Genomic DNA, 14979 nt, shown 5'->3' on the forward strand with positions numbered 1-14979 from the left:
TTGTTACCCTGAGGACCAAAATGCATCCCTTGTAGTGACTGGGGGTCACTTGGAAGCCGCCCTTGAGTGTCAAGAGGCCTCTGCTAGACAACTTCTCTGCTTCTCTCAAGCAAAATCAAAAGTGAGGGTAGCACGCTGTGAATTCCTCTGCTAAGCTGGGTCAAAGCCTACCTACAGATGGGGCCTCCCAACTGGCCACTTTCTAAGTCTGAGGTTCATTAAACCCACTTTGTCTTGACCCCAGGGACCCCATGGCCCCAAACTCATGCTTGGTTTTAGCTGTGTTTGAGTCTTGAGCCACTCTTTTAATCAGTCCATTCATCTCAGCAACAAGTAGTGACCCTCGCAAGCTGTGCCCAGCTATTTCCTAGAAAGTTCCGGATCACCCTGTGTGTTTTCAGACAGAAACATGATCAGCTTGTCAAAAAGTCCATGACATATGTCACAGCATTTCAACAGGAGACATCTACCATGGTTTCTTCCATGGTGATTCCCATACTGCAAAACCAACTGTCAACTGTTGCAGCATAGTTTACCATGGATTCCTTCCCGAAAATATGAGCAGTCGTTACATGACAGAATTGCTACACAAAGCACATTGCCTGTTTGGGAAATAAAAACAAACACACTAATTGAAAGCAAGACTGCGAGAATTGACAGGGGTGGCTTATACACATACAACTGTGGGTTTTACAACTAATTTAATAAATTCTAGGAAGTAACAAACTTTCTATTATGCAATGCCATATCCTTCAATCTCATGCCTTGAAAGGAAAATTTAAAAATATATTTTTGCAAATTATGTGGTATCTACTACCTATGGAACTATATGCAAACAACTTTTATAAAATGCCATTTTAATGGAATCAATTACCAGCTAGTAGATCTGCCGATGCTGATGAACTAGAAACAGCCTGCGGTGCTGGTTGGGTTTCAGAAGCACTACTTCCAAACGCATCTATCCATTATCCATTACGCAGCAGGAAAGTAAAGAGGGGCAAATAGTAAGTGACTAAGCAATTCAAGTGTGATATACGTAGAGACATGCACAGACAGGATATTCTGTAATGGGGAGCCTGCCTCCTGGTTCTACGTGAAATGACCAGGTGAACTGAATCATGATCTAAGCAGCTTCTCTTATTTTATATTTTCAGATCGGGTCTTAGTATGTAGCTCCTGTTTGCTTTGGGACCCTCCCCAAGAGCAGAAATTGCAGGTATGTTCCACCATGATCTGTTCTAAAGAGTTTAGCCTCTCAAGAGAGTTCTAGAATGTTTAAGAATTAGTGTCTCACTGTAAGAGTAAGAGATACACTGTTAAAATGAATGTTTCAAAGCAAATTTCATCATTTTTTAAAAACAGAATTGAGATTTTTAAGCTTTCTAAACAAAGGTAAGACATAACTTTCTCATTTCCCACTTAAGCTTCTAAATGTTTAATATGCCCAATTCAGCAGCAGCTACAGCAGATCTCCTTATACCTATGTGTCTGAGCACCTTCAGGGGTATCTTCTTTGTACCCTCATATATCCAGCATGACAGATGCCAGGATGCTTTGGCGGCAGGAGATGATCCATGTGGTTACAATGTGCAAAGATGATGTTTTAGCCCAAAGACATTCACTTTCATGGGTACTCATGATTCACTTCAGACCTGTCTCCTTCCTGCAAGTTTATGGCTAATGAAGAACTTTAGTGTGTTTTTTTTTTTTTTTTTTTTTTTTTTTGTGCACACAAATACAATCAATACAATCAATGTATATTTCTGTTTTCAAATACTACGCAAAGGAAGAAAAGATACATTTAAACCAGAAAAACATCTCCAAGTCCTCCAGAAAGATTTAAAAACACTAAATTCAATATAAATAAACTCCACGGTGTTGAGTATGAGGACCTGTGACTGGCTTGTTTTAAATTCTGAATTACCCACTTCATGTTTATACTGCTTTTAAGAACTTAAGAGTGTGTATGTAACCAATGCATCAGGATCTTTGAGAAAACAGCAGAAAGGGTCTCCAAACTGGTGATTAAAACTCAGGATGAACACAAAGGCTGAAAACAGGAAGACTTCCCATGGCAAGGGCTCTGGTTTGGTTAGGCCATGCAATGAAAGCTGTGATAAACCAATGAGGATGGATGCAATGACGGCAGAGAAGTGAAGAACGAATGTCTGCGCAACTTAAGTTCCCAGGTGAGAGACAAAAGCAACTACAGAATCAAAAGAAGCCAAATGAAACCGAATGAAAGAGGAGGGGGGCTCTCCTCAGAGCGGAAACACTCCAGATGGTGTAAGTGCTGAAGGCGGAGAGATACGCACCCCCAAAAAGGTCTAGCACACCCGAGGACTCCACCTTTGCTGGAGAGGCAGTGGCGGCAGGGGACGGCGCTGCAAATGTGTCCACTGCAGTGAAGAACAAGGGGACATGCGGTTCACCCTCAGCACAATGGAACCCGGAACCCCGACAACGGCCTCAGGATTTCAGTTACAGGAAGAGGACAGCAAATGAAAACTGACTCTTCAGTATTAGAGGTTTTAGTGGGAACCAGAACTTTTTCTTCTTCCTTCCTCCCTCCCTCCCTCCCTCCCTCCCTCCCTTCCTTCCTTCCTTCCTTCCTTCCTTCCTTCCTTCTTCCTTCCTTCCTTCCTTCCTTCCTTTCTTTTTTCTTTTTTTGCCAACCTTAGATTAGAAATATCAACCCTCACTAGTTGGCCATGGGATTCTTCTCTTATGGGAAATCAGAGTTTTAAAACACATAAGACAAACCTATAGGGTACTGGATCATCTTTCCTCACAGGAGCCCCCCCCCCCACCCTCAGGACCCTCCTGAGAGAATTCTGAAGGCTTGACCTTGGAGAAGCACTCACCGGATAAGAGGTCAGCAGTGAGAGAGCTCTCAGGCACCGGAGAGGCCCCTCGTGGTGGAGAGGAGAAAGCATCTTCCAGAGGTGAAAGAAACCAAAACCAGGCAGAAGTAAGTAGCAGAAAGCTGAAGTCACGCATCTAACAAATGCATTATCATAGCAACTACAAAGGGCATGACCAAGGACACAGCTACAGAAACAGAGTTGAAAAAACAGTCGCTTTGGCGTTACCTGTACCAAACAGGTCTATGCTAGGAGCCGCGTCTGGCTTAGGGGCTGCAGCAACTTCAGGAGCAGAATCAAACAAATCTAAGACCAAGAACACACAGGCCTTCACTCAGTCGGAAAAAAAATCAATCGCCAGCTTTCTGAATGAGCATTTAGGAGAACTTTGGGTTAAGTAGCAAATGGTTTCCCGAGAACCATTTAACTATAGTTTTCATGCATAAGAGTCATGTGTGCATTACAGGTTCAAGCCACCAGACGGGAGAAACTCAGTAACAACAACGACAAGTTACCACCAAAGATATCTAGAGCAGGAGGAGCGGCGGCGGCGGTGGTGGTGGCAGCGGCGGCGGCAGCTGAGGTGGTGGCAGTGGTGGTAGCTGCAGTGGCTGCGGTGGTGGCGGCAGCAGTGGTTGCCACAGCGGTAGGAGCAGGAGAAGGAGCAGTGGCGGGAACTGGAGGGGCTGTGCTAGCTGTAGGGGTAACTACAGGAGCGCTGGTCTCGGGTGGCTTCATTGCAAAGAGGTCCAGCTCAGGTGCAGCCTCTGCGCTACCTTCAGATGGGGCAAAAGGGTCTTTTGGAAAGGAGAGTGGAGACACACACAGCATCAGTCAGGAAAGAGCAAGAGACAGACTCGTAGCTACAGGTAAAAAGACACTTCGTACACGTTTACACGCTAGCTAGGCCTTGGGCTACATGGGTTCAACTACTATCTTATCAGCAGAGGTCAGCAATTAGGATGCTTTTTTCTAAAGAAAAAGGAAACTACAGTTGGTGCCACAAGTTGAACCTGAAACATTTTGTAGGGTGCTGTGAGATTAGCCTACAGTCTTGGTCCAGCGATCATTATCTTTCATGCCCTTACCCAATCTAGTCAATTTGGTAGCTCTGAAGGTTCATTAAAACATGCCAATATATTTGAACTTAATATCATAAAAAATGCATTAGAAGGGGAAAAACATTAAGAGAGCATACTTGCACTGAGAAAAATTGTCAATCTTGAGGAATTGCCAATTTTGATAAGTATGCACTTTATCGTCTTAATGTTTTAAGTGTTGGCATTATTTACTCAGTCATGATGAATGACAGTTTACACTAATAAGAAAATAAAATCACACACAAAAAAAATATGGCCACATCTAACTATGCAGGTTTCACATTAGGACGGAAAAACAACAGACTGGCTCATGTGTAAACCCACCATTTCCTGAGCATGCATCAAGAGCTGCAGCCACTGGGGTTGGGGTAGCTGGTGCGGCGGCCCCTTCGGATGCTGCAGGGGCCTCCCCAGGAGAAGCTGCAAAGGCATCTTGGGTGCAGTTTTTAAAGTAACAGAAATTAAAGGAATAAAAAGAGAAGAAAATATAGTAAAAGAACTGAGTTAAGTTGTGAAGAAAGCTCCCTTATACAACACGAATGTTTTCATGCACTGTTGGTAATCACAAAACAATTATTCTTTGCATGTCTCCCTGTTAGCTAACACCTGAATGGTGGTATGTGGATACCCCTGAAGGCCATCAGGATCCAACAGGATTCTCATTGTATAAGGGCTCTAAAAAGCATGTTTTATGTTTCATCAGAAATTAATGGATGCAAAATCAAAACACAAAACAACTTTACTATGTAATTTAAGACATTAAACTTTCATGTCCAGATAATACTTCTTTGCTGAATTTTTTTTATACCTCTGGTTAGTGGCCTCTAGAAAATTCCAATATCTTTTCTGTTTACAAATAATATTAAGTAGTTAATGGCTATGTAAACAAATATTCCAAAGTTAAAACTAGTGCAGAGAAAAAAAGATCATACTATTGACACGAAAGGTTTAGAAAGGAATTCAGAAAAGTTTTCACTAACCTTGGAAAGAATTGTCAGATACAAGAAGGACTCACTTTAAAGAAACAGTCAACTAACCAAATTAGGGCATGATGCTTAATGTCTTCATTTCTACTTACATTTATTGCTTTCAAATATTATTATGTTTTCTAATTATTTGGAAAATGATCCATTGCCAACAGACTAAAAATATAATTTCATGTTTTAAGACTATAAGTACATTATTTATAGAAGGAACCCCATTAACATACAGGTAAGCCCAGCTTATATATATTTTATATTTTTTTCTTTTTTTTTCAATGCTAGGGGTAGGACCCAGAGGCTTGCATACTGCATTCCCAGCCCTAAATACACACTGATGTAAATCATTCCCAGTGTATGCCCTCTAGCAAACCATATTCATTATGAGGTTAAGACAGAAAGTCTTTAGTTGCAAGAACAGAGATGAAATGTTCAGAGAATGGTTTCAACTCACTTGTACCTACCACTTTTTATCCTAAAGATACAATTTCTTATAGTATATACTGATGTGTCCTAAAACACTGACCCTCAGTCACTAAGAGGAATTGGTCAAATCTGTTTGGGAAACATCACACAGTATAGTAGCTTTCTCAAAGATTCATTCAATGCATTAAGCTTGAAGTCCTGTGGCCAACGTCCTTGTCTCTCTCAGTTGAATGCAGTTAAGTCACAAACTCGTCTAGGTATGGAAATTTTAAGCAACGTCTTGAGTCCTTATGTTTTGTGGAATAAAAAATGACATTATAAGAGACTCATTTGAGTTAAAATTTCCTTAAAAACACCAACAGAGCACATACTAATTTGGTCTGATCACTTCTCTCAGCTATCCTGAGGACAGTGCAGAGCCACTTTCCAGACACTAGAGGGCGAGGGCAGCATGAGAACCCCAAGGTGGGCAGGGAGGCACAGGGCAGAAGGGTGCAAGTGCTCTCAATAGTCTGCCATGGTTCAGGGGTCTTTCGTTTCCTGCCTAGACAGCCACAACTGGGGCCAGTGTCACTAAGAGTCACAGAAACCACAAGAACAAATTATAAAATTCCACTTCTGTAACTATCTCATATGGTGCCTTTTATTAACTCCATTCTGTAAGAAGAGAACCAATGTTCAGAGATTTTAAGTGTTTTCCCTAAAAAACAAAACAAAACAAAAACAAACAAGCAAACAAAAAACAATGGATGTGCAGTAATACACAACTTTATCTAGCTGTTCGGAAATATATACATACCTCAAAGCATCTTGTTGCACATGAAAATATATGTAACTTACATCTTTCAGTTTAAAAAAGTAACTTGGGTGATTTGACCAGGATTTGGTCCATTACTGTCAGCTGGAGCTTTGTGTGTTCGGCCACACGACTGAGCAGTCACAGGCCACCCCCCCCCCCCCACACACACACACTATACGACTCACCGCTTCTAGGCTGAATGTCTTAGTAACAGGGGATGCTTGCGGGCTAGGCTCTTCAGGTTTCTACTTACGCACCAGGGAAACCTATACTCCCAGCTGTGTGACAGGAGAGGCTTCCTTTTCCCCGTCAGCCACGCATCTCTTTTCAACACTGCTCTTGTGAGTGAAGACTAAAACATCAGCAACTAACCTTTGACTCCCATCAAAACTTCTCTTCAAGGGAGGAGACCCTGCTGCCACCCACGTTATAAACTTCTCTCAAACTCTCACCAAAACCTTTCCCAAAGACACGAATGTGGGAAAGGGATTTTTTTTTTCAGAGTCTGTCCTCTGCTTCTATTGTGTGGGTGCTAGGAAGAGACTCGTGTCATCAGGTTTGGCGGCGAGCACCTCTGCTGTGAGCCATCTCACCAGCCCCCATATTTTAAAAAGGCCATGCTGTTATTTATCAGTTATCTGGGGCTTGTATAAAACCTTAAAGCACAACATGTCTTATAATTCTGTTTTGTATGACAACAGAAAGCAGGTTCTATTTCTTAGAACTTGGCCTTAAAAATAAAAGATTTAGTAAATTTAATATGTCAGAAAAGACAATATAAAACATAAATGAACTACACACATAGAATAATAAAACATTATATAGATATAAATTTGAGTATTTCTTCCAAACTCCCATTTCAAATGTACTAAAAGGCATAGATTCTTAATGCTTATCTTTAATGTTTTAAATTTTAATGTTTAAAATTTTGTATCTATGAAATTTCATAGTCATATTTTCCTTACATTAAAACTCACTATGCTTATTTCTAGAGAAATTTATATTGTTATAGACATAGAAACTCGTGAGAGTATGTTTGATATCTTTGAGATAGAGGTCTTGTTATGTAGTTCAGGCTGGCCCAGAAATTATTGCATAGCTCAGGTTGGCCTCAAATTTGCCATTCTCCTCCAACAGCCTCCCCAGTGTGACAGGCACATCTGACATGAGAGTGTATTTTAAGGTTATTCAAACAAAATGTGGCTGGTGCCCTCATTTGAATTTTTTGTTTGTTTGTTTGTTTGTTTTTGTTTTTTTCGAGACAGGGTTTCTGCATATAGTTTTGGTGCCTGTCCTGGATCTCGCTCTATAGGCCAGGCTGGCCTCAAACTCACAGAGATCTGCCTGGCTCTGTCTCCCGAGTGCTGGGATTAAAGGCGTTTGCCATTACCGCCCGGTGAGTTCAAGTTCTTAACCATCTTGGAGATTCCAAATATTTTAAAGTGGCCAATGAAACGGCCACAGAGATTTAAGCTTTGGATTTAAGTGAAAGCTCTAAATGATTTGCTATAAACCAAGAAAGAACATGGAACAAATTAGGGGGAAAATCACTGAGGACTCTAAAAGATGCAGTGTACATAGATTCCCAAGCATGGCAGACAGAGATTTTCCAGATGTCTGAGGCCAGGCGACAGCTCACAGAGCTTAGCAGAGAAATAAAGTAAATGACGAGACTTGCAGAGGGGCTCATCTTCACTCATGTCCCTGCCAGAGGACAGACGGGACAGGGAGGAAAACCCAGGGCAGCTGGTTCTTGGTTTTTCATCATGTGACTCTGTAGTACCTCATTTTAAGACTTGTATTTAAAGGTAAAAAAGGTGCTGCCGTGATAGTATTTACACATATACAGATTTTTTTCTGCTTGGTGGACACCAATCACAGATAGCATAATGGCTCAAACACTATTTCAGAGAAACATCTTGGGCTTTATTGTTCTGGAAAGCTGCAAAAAAAGCAAGGTAGACTTGCGTGACCTCTGAGAGGTAAGCAAGCTCCTTTCATGTGGACTAAAAAAACCACATCTCTACTGGGACAGAAATGCTGCAGTACAAAGCAGCTGTCCGGCGGCCCATCAGATATTCCACCGACCTTCCATGAGAAACCACTCCGACTGAACGCCAGCAGTGGGGTTGCAGGGAGTTAGGGGGAAGGAGTTAATCTTATAAATTTCAGCTAAAACAACAACAACAACAACAACAGACATTCAACCTGAAGAGATTAGGCCAACATGGACAAGAACACCTGGTCTTGAGTGGTCCCTGTTAGTGAAACTCTCAAGGGTCTGCAATTCTCCATCTCCTGCTTTTTAAGAAACAAGTTTCTCTCTGTGTCAGCCTGAAGATGCATGCAGCAAGGTGATGGACAACGTCTCTGGTGAACTGACAGAAATGCCGTGTCTAGCTAACACTCCTGGTCTTGGACAGCTTCAGCGTCGAGTGCATGACACACAGCAGAGCGGTATGTGTCTGTGTAAGTGCTCATCCCCAGGGGAATGTACTGACTCCACCATCACCTGCCAAACTGCTCCTGGCTTCTCCATCACTTGCTTCCTTCAATTTCTTTACAATATTTTCCAAAGGCCCTGGGAAATATGCTGTATGGTAATGAGGAAACATGAAACTCTAATGAGTCTAACACCCCCTGGTCGTGTGTAAGTGGCCCACACACTTCTCTGAGTTTGTGCAGCGGCTCCCCCAGATGCAAATCCGTAGAGGAACTGGCTTCTGATGCCCATGGCGTCTGGGCATATTGCAGGTTATTTCTCTGGGTCAGAATTGGCACCTACATGGACAGTATATTTCTATACAATCCTTTCCAAGACTGACCTGCACCTGTTTTTAATCAGCATGCTAAGTGCTGCTTCAGATGGCCTCTCAAAGTTCCAAAGTCAAGAAGACCCTACGTCTTACTTGGACACAGCCATCAAAAGTAGGTATACCAGTCAACTCTCTGTCCAGCCATCCAAATTTTAATTCTTCTCAGACAATTTTTTTATTTTTGTCTAAATGCTAAGAAATTATTTAGGCTAGGCTCTCTCTCTCTCATGGTCTTCAAATGTTCCCCAGGCTGGTTCTAATCTGGCCCCAAAGCCACATCTCAGTGTATCAGAAGCTTGGGATGACTCACAGAGGCCCTGCAGGGAGGGCATATGTGGGCCAGAGTCTGGCAGCAACTCAGATCCTGATGTGAGATCCAGTGTGCTCCAAGGGCTGCAGCGCCTGCTCTAAAGGGGCCAAATTACAAGGAGGGCAGCTGATGACCTTAGAGAAGTCAAATGCCTGCAAACCAACACTGGACAAGTACTTACACTCGCTAATACAGTGTAAGGCCATTCAAATACCTTCAGTCAGCCATCTTGAAAGGGAATGAAGGAGCCCTGGTGTGACTGACTAACCTCCAAAGAGATCCACTTCCGTAGTGACAGCCGGCACAGCTGTGGTGGTTGAGGCAGAAGCGGAAGCGGTTTCAGTGGTTGCCGAAGGAGGGGAAGGTTCTGGTGCGAACGGGTCTGAAATCGGTGCTTCAGAGGGGACGGAAGAGAGTGCGGCCAAGGAATCTGTATTTCACCAGAGACAGAGCAGAGGGGAGAGGAGGGGAGGGCAGGAGCTAGACCGACTCCTCCAGGCCCCAGGAAGACAGCTGCAGACGCTCTCACAGGAGCAGGAGGAGGAGGAAAGAAACAAGGCTTTACTCACCCTCTCCCAAAAGGTCTACCGAAGTCCAGGTGGTGGCAGCATAGGAAGAAATAAGAGTTCCAGCTGAGACATGTGACTGCGCCAGTGTGCACGCAGGGCGAGGCACAGGCTCACCCGAAACCTCCTGTGCCTCCCCAGACCCGTAGTCATTAGAGGACAAATGCATTACCAACTCTCACCATGGGATTTTCAAGCAGGAAGGGACCCTAGGCCAAGCGACCCAAGTTACAGATGGAAAAACAGAGGGTGAGGGAGGTCAAGAGACTACTTGAGTCTTAAATAACTTTGAAAAACACAATCTATATCCAAAAAGAGCTTCCCCCCACATTACATTATCCCCAGCAGATCCCCTTTACCTGTTGTGACTGATGTTATTAACCTACAATCAGCAGAATTTTGTTGCCTGTTTTTTTTTTTTTTTTCTTTCCCATCTCCTCCCACTCTCCATCTTTGAGACTGGGTTCCCGATGTAGCCCAGCTTAGACAGAGCCACCTGTCTAGGGGTGGTACTGACCACAGGGGTCCTCGCATGTCAATCACTAATCAAGGAAGCTCCCCCCCAAACTCGCCCACAGGCCAGGCTGATGAAGACAACACCATTCTGAAGTTTGGGCCAGGATGACAGAAGTCACCGTCATGGCAGGTCTCTCTTAGTAACTGTGTCAGTGGTTAGACAGTCTTGAAACCACGAATGGTAAAGAGTGAAACCGTACACAGACATTAAAGTAGGAGAATTCAATTCACTTATAAGAGGTACATAATCAAAATTTTTAAAAAATGGCTAGAAAATGTTCACTGTAACAAATGGAAGTTAAATCTTGTAACAAAGAAACTGACGTTCTTCAGTGAGCCACGACTGGATTGTTTCAAGTTACTGTGAGGATTAAATGTGCTCATTCACTTAGAGGGCTTATCCATCCCTGGAACACATCAACTGCTCCACACGGAAAGCTAGGAGCCCGAATTTCAAAGCACCTGTAAACCTTCCAGTGTCTGGTGTGGGCACGTCACACTGCCTCCAGACTCAAACCCCAGACAGAGTTTCTTAACGAGGGAAGAAGTGGGTCCCAAAACCCACCTGTGTTCCAGCAAACAGTCCACGTGGAAAATATCAGTTATATTATCTCAATATTATTTCTCAAATGCATCTTGGTTATTTATTTCAATTTTAACAAAACCCTAGCCACAATCTTATACTTCTTAAAAGGCAGAAATTTTACTTATGAGAAGAAGCTGAGTGCTTTTCTAGTGAGATACACAGACCCAAAAACCATTCCTTTACTTTTGCTTCTGAGACACCGATTTATTATGAACAAAGGAAAATATTCTTTCTATTATGAAGGCAAAGGTGGGTTTCAAACCGTCTCTGTGTTTTTCTCTGTCAATGGGCTTGTTATCTGTCTGATTAAAAACTAAATTTATAGGTAAGTTTAAACTATGTTTATTAAAATATGAATTTGCTGAAATTTTGTTGTCTTATACTAATATAAAAATGATGTTATATTACGATGTGTCTCCAGAAATGGAAATGTGTCCATACCTGCAACCCTACAAAGAATTCCTGGACTTCTGAAGTGGTCTTCATCTTTACATACTGAAATCCTTTCACTAAAGTTCAGATGAGGACGCTGAAGCAAGCTTCAGAGTTCGCATTTCACTGTCTAGTTACATAAAACTCCAATACTACAATGTGCAAACACAGATGTGGCCTGATGTTAGGAAATAAGACTGGGAAACTGATTTTATGCTTTACTTAGTCAAATGAGGCAAACACATCTACAAGGAACACATCACCCTCAGCTTCAGCAGATCTCTGCAGGAGAAATGCGAGAAGGTGAAGACCACTTTCCTATTTCATTTCAGTTTCTCACACTTTATGAGTTTTATTATTTTTCTTCGAGATTGAGAATTACTTATCAATAAACCTCCCCCATCAGCTTTTCTGTTGTCATCAAATGCTGCAGTTGTGGGTGTTGAGAGACACACTGTCTAATCAGGCAGGCAGGCCGGCCTTCCCAGCTCACTGAGGTCTTTGCGTTGATTATGAGACGCTCGCCCTCTAGTGGGGAAGGTTAGAAAAAGAAATAGCTTCAAGGGCAATGGTGAAGGTCACCAAGTGTCTCTAGCATTAAAAAGCATGAACATAATATTGAGATCCTGTAGAAACCAGGAAACTAGAAAGAGGCCATCGGGAGCACATTACAGTACAAGTAGGAAACAGAGAGGGGGAGATAGTTTAAGTAGAGAGAGGGTGGTGGGAAGGGGAGATGAGGAGCTAGGTGGAGGGTTAACCTAAAAAACAAGGAGTATGAAAAGCCATACGAAAACCTATTATCTTGTAACCAAATTTTAAAAATATAATTTACTATTTATTTATTTATTTATTTATTTATTTATTTATTTATTTATTTATTTAAGACAAGTTTTCTTTGTGAAACAGTCCTGGCTGTCCTGGAACTCACTCTATAGACCAGGCTGGCCTTGAACTCACAGCTATCTGCCTGCCTCTGCCTCCCGAGTGCTGGGATTAAAGGTGTGAGCCATCACTGCCCGGCTTGTAATTTACTTTAAAAAAAAAAAAAAAAGAGTTTGAAGGGAAATAACCTGGGTGGCTGGAAAAAGTTGCTTCTAGGTGGGATGTCTCCTGACAAGTTGTTAGTCAAAGAAACCACAGAGGCTCAGAGACTCTCCATGCAATACAGGCAGGCTCTGGCAATTCCTCTTGGTTTCCCCCCAGTATCAGATAATAAGACCCCATTGCTGAAGATACCTTGGTTGTATAATAGAGAGAAATCAAGCTGGAACTGAGCTATAAGATCCCGCCCTGCTGGCTAGACTTCGTAGTCCTGGAAGGTTCTATATTAGTTGCTGTACGAGAAGAGCCATCAACAGACTTACCCAGGCAATGTGCCAGGCAAGACGGACCTAAATGTGCACCAGTGCTGTTACGAGAGTAACCAACCGCCCTCTGACAGGACTTGAGGCTCACTCCACAGAAGGGAATCTATGCCTGGTACTGTAAAGCTCATCAAAAACCCATAGCAGAGAAGAACATGGTCCTTGGGGGGAAACTGAATACTGTTGTTCAGTTGAATTGCTACAGAGTCAAATGACCTCATAAATATTTACATGTATACCATAGACAAATGCTACTCTCAGCCTTAATGAGAGCAGCCTCTCTTCCATGTGAATGGAGGTCAACGCGCAGACTCGTGGCTATACAGGTACTGAGAATAAGTAAACAGATGAGTGCATAGCTCTTAACAAGGTATTTTTTCTGTCCTCTTTAAGGCTAGGGGACACCGTGGGAAAGAGGGTGAAAAGAATGTAAAAGCTAGAAGATAGAAGGGTTTGAAATGCCAGCATCAGGCAACACTAAGCCACTGCATCCACAAACCCCACAGCAGCTGCTAATGCCTGCATTGGGTCTGTATAATAATATATCCCTCAATAGTGAGGCACTGGAGGAAGGGCTGGGGGGGGGGCTTACTCCTCAGTGATAAACTACTTGCTGCTGATAGATTTGGGAGAGGGGGAGTCATCTCTTCAGTCATGTACCCTCTGGTGACCTCACCAGATTCCAATGCATAGTTCCAATCTAATACTCATACAGATGGTGTCAATTAAAGTAAGCAAAACCAAGGTCATGAATCTGGGAAAAGGACTGGTTGGGATGGGAAGTCACTGACAGGGCTATTGTGCTAGTGAGTGTCTTTGTCAACTTGACACCAACTAGGGCTGTCGTGGAAAAGGGGACCTCAATTGAGAAAATGCCTTCATCAGATTGGCCTATAGGCAAGCATGTGGCCACTTTCATGATTAGTGATGGATGTGAGAACTGCCCACCCACTGTAGGTGGTGCCACCCTTGGGCAAACCGTCTTGGGTGGTGTAAGAAAGCAGGCTGGTCAAACCAGGTAGGAGTGCTCTTCTATGGCTTCCTGCTTCCAGGTTCCTGCCTCGACTTCCTGTTATATTAGACTGTAAGGTAGGCTGTAAACCGAAGTAAATGTCCCTCCCAAGTTGTTTTTGGTCCTGGTGTTTTATCACAGCAATAAAAAGTGAACTAAGAGAGATGGGAAGGAGGTAAGAATGGGGTGGGGGGGTGGTAATCAGAATATATTATATCCATATATGAAACTGTCAAAGAACAGAATTAATTAAAGTATGAACACATACCAACTTAAATGTATGACAGAATTAAAAAATAACACATTCAGGTAATATCCAAGTCTTTTTTATATAACCCAACAAATTCATAACTATAACCATTTTTTTTTATTATAACAGCTTCAGTAAGTATGAATTTCATGGCTGAGAAAAATCTGACTTGAGGGCATGGAGCCGAAAAGCTATCAATGAGGAAAGCACAGTAAGTTGTGTGAATGAAATCATTAGCAAACCAAAATAAGGTTATTTAAAAGCTAAAGCTCAGACCAAATGAGTGTCTTCAGGAAGGAAGTCCTTATGCAGGCTCTTCAGCCACAGTTTCCCTTCTCAATCGAAAGGCAATACCATTAGCTGAAGTTTAAGGTGCAAATTTACACATTTAATAGCTATAGCCTTAACAGTTGACTATTCCATATAGGAGAATGTTAAAATGTTTAAAGTGCTCACATTTCTAGCTGTCGACTTTAGTTCTGAACTGCTTATTGCTCTTTAATTTTATTACCAAACCCTGGGTGATAAGATGAAGAGATTACAGAGACCAGAGGATGGGCAGACTCGGGAAGAAGTGGGGCAACAAGGACCAGTGGAGGACCCAGGAGGCCCCTTCCTGCCTGGATGTTCTGATTTCTGCCGCCTGACCCACACACTGCAGCTGCTCATACGGAATCCTCCACTGGGATCCTCCACAGTGCAGTCACTATGGTTAGGATTTCTGGCCATGGTCTTTGCAATAATGTAGCTAATGTGCCGCAGCAGCCAGCCGCAGGCTCCACATTCCTAGAGAGAAAACTCCCAGCCAGGATGTACTTCTGGTGTTATACTGATATGCTTTTAACAGGCCCACCCAGCGACCGTTTAATTATCTAGGGCTACGTAACTTCATTTGACTTGGTTACTTACTGTTAATTAAGGACGCTGATTCTGAAATGTTATATTAAATTACAGA

General features: G+C 42.6%; 1 protein-coding gene across 14 annotated transcripts in view; it reads right to left on the bottom strand.

The window, feature by feature from the left end:
* Snap91 (synaptosome associated protein 91) overlaps positions 1–14979 on the bottom strand; it is a 115584-nt gene that overhangs the window by 21889 nt on the left and 78716 nt on the right. For 10 of the 14 annotated variants that reach the window (XM_037207816.1, XM_028875521.2, XM_028875520.1 and 7 more), the window contains 8 exons: positions 9865–9879; positions 9564–9725; positions 4289–4396; positions 3380–3661; positions 3093–3170; positions 2865–2936; positions 2316–2399; positions 875–958 (listed from right to left, as the gene is read on the bottom strand). The exons of 2 other annotated variants lie outside the window; for them this stretch is intronic. In XM_037207816.1, coding sequence (XP_037063711.1) covers positions 875–958; positions 2316–2399; positions 2865–2936; positions 3093–3170; positions 3380–3661; positions 4289–4396; positions 9564–9725; positions 9865–9879 — 885 coding nt within the window. The remainder of the gene's footprint in view (positions 1–874; positions 959–2315; positions 2400–2864; positions 2937–3092; positions 3171–3379; positions 3662–4288; positions 4397–9563; positions 9726–9864; positions 9880–14979) is intronic. 2 more of the 14 variants (XM_028875527.1, XM_028875526.2) reach the window with 1 other exon arrangement.

Source organism: Peromyscus leucopus, chromosome 7 (genome assembly GCF_004664715.2).
Source record: "Peromyscus leucopus breed LL Stock chromosome 7, UCI_PerLeu_2.1, whole genome shotgun sequence".
In the NCBI taxonomy this organism is placed as follows: Eukaryota; Metazoa; Chordata; class Mammalia; order Rodentia; family Cricetidae; genus Peromyscus; species Peromyscus leucopus.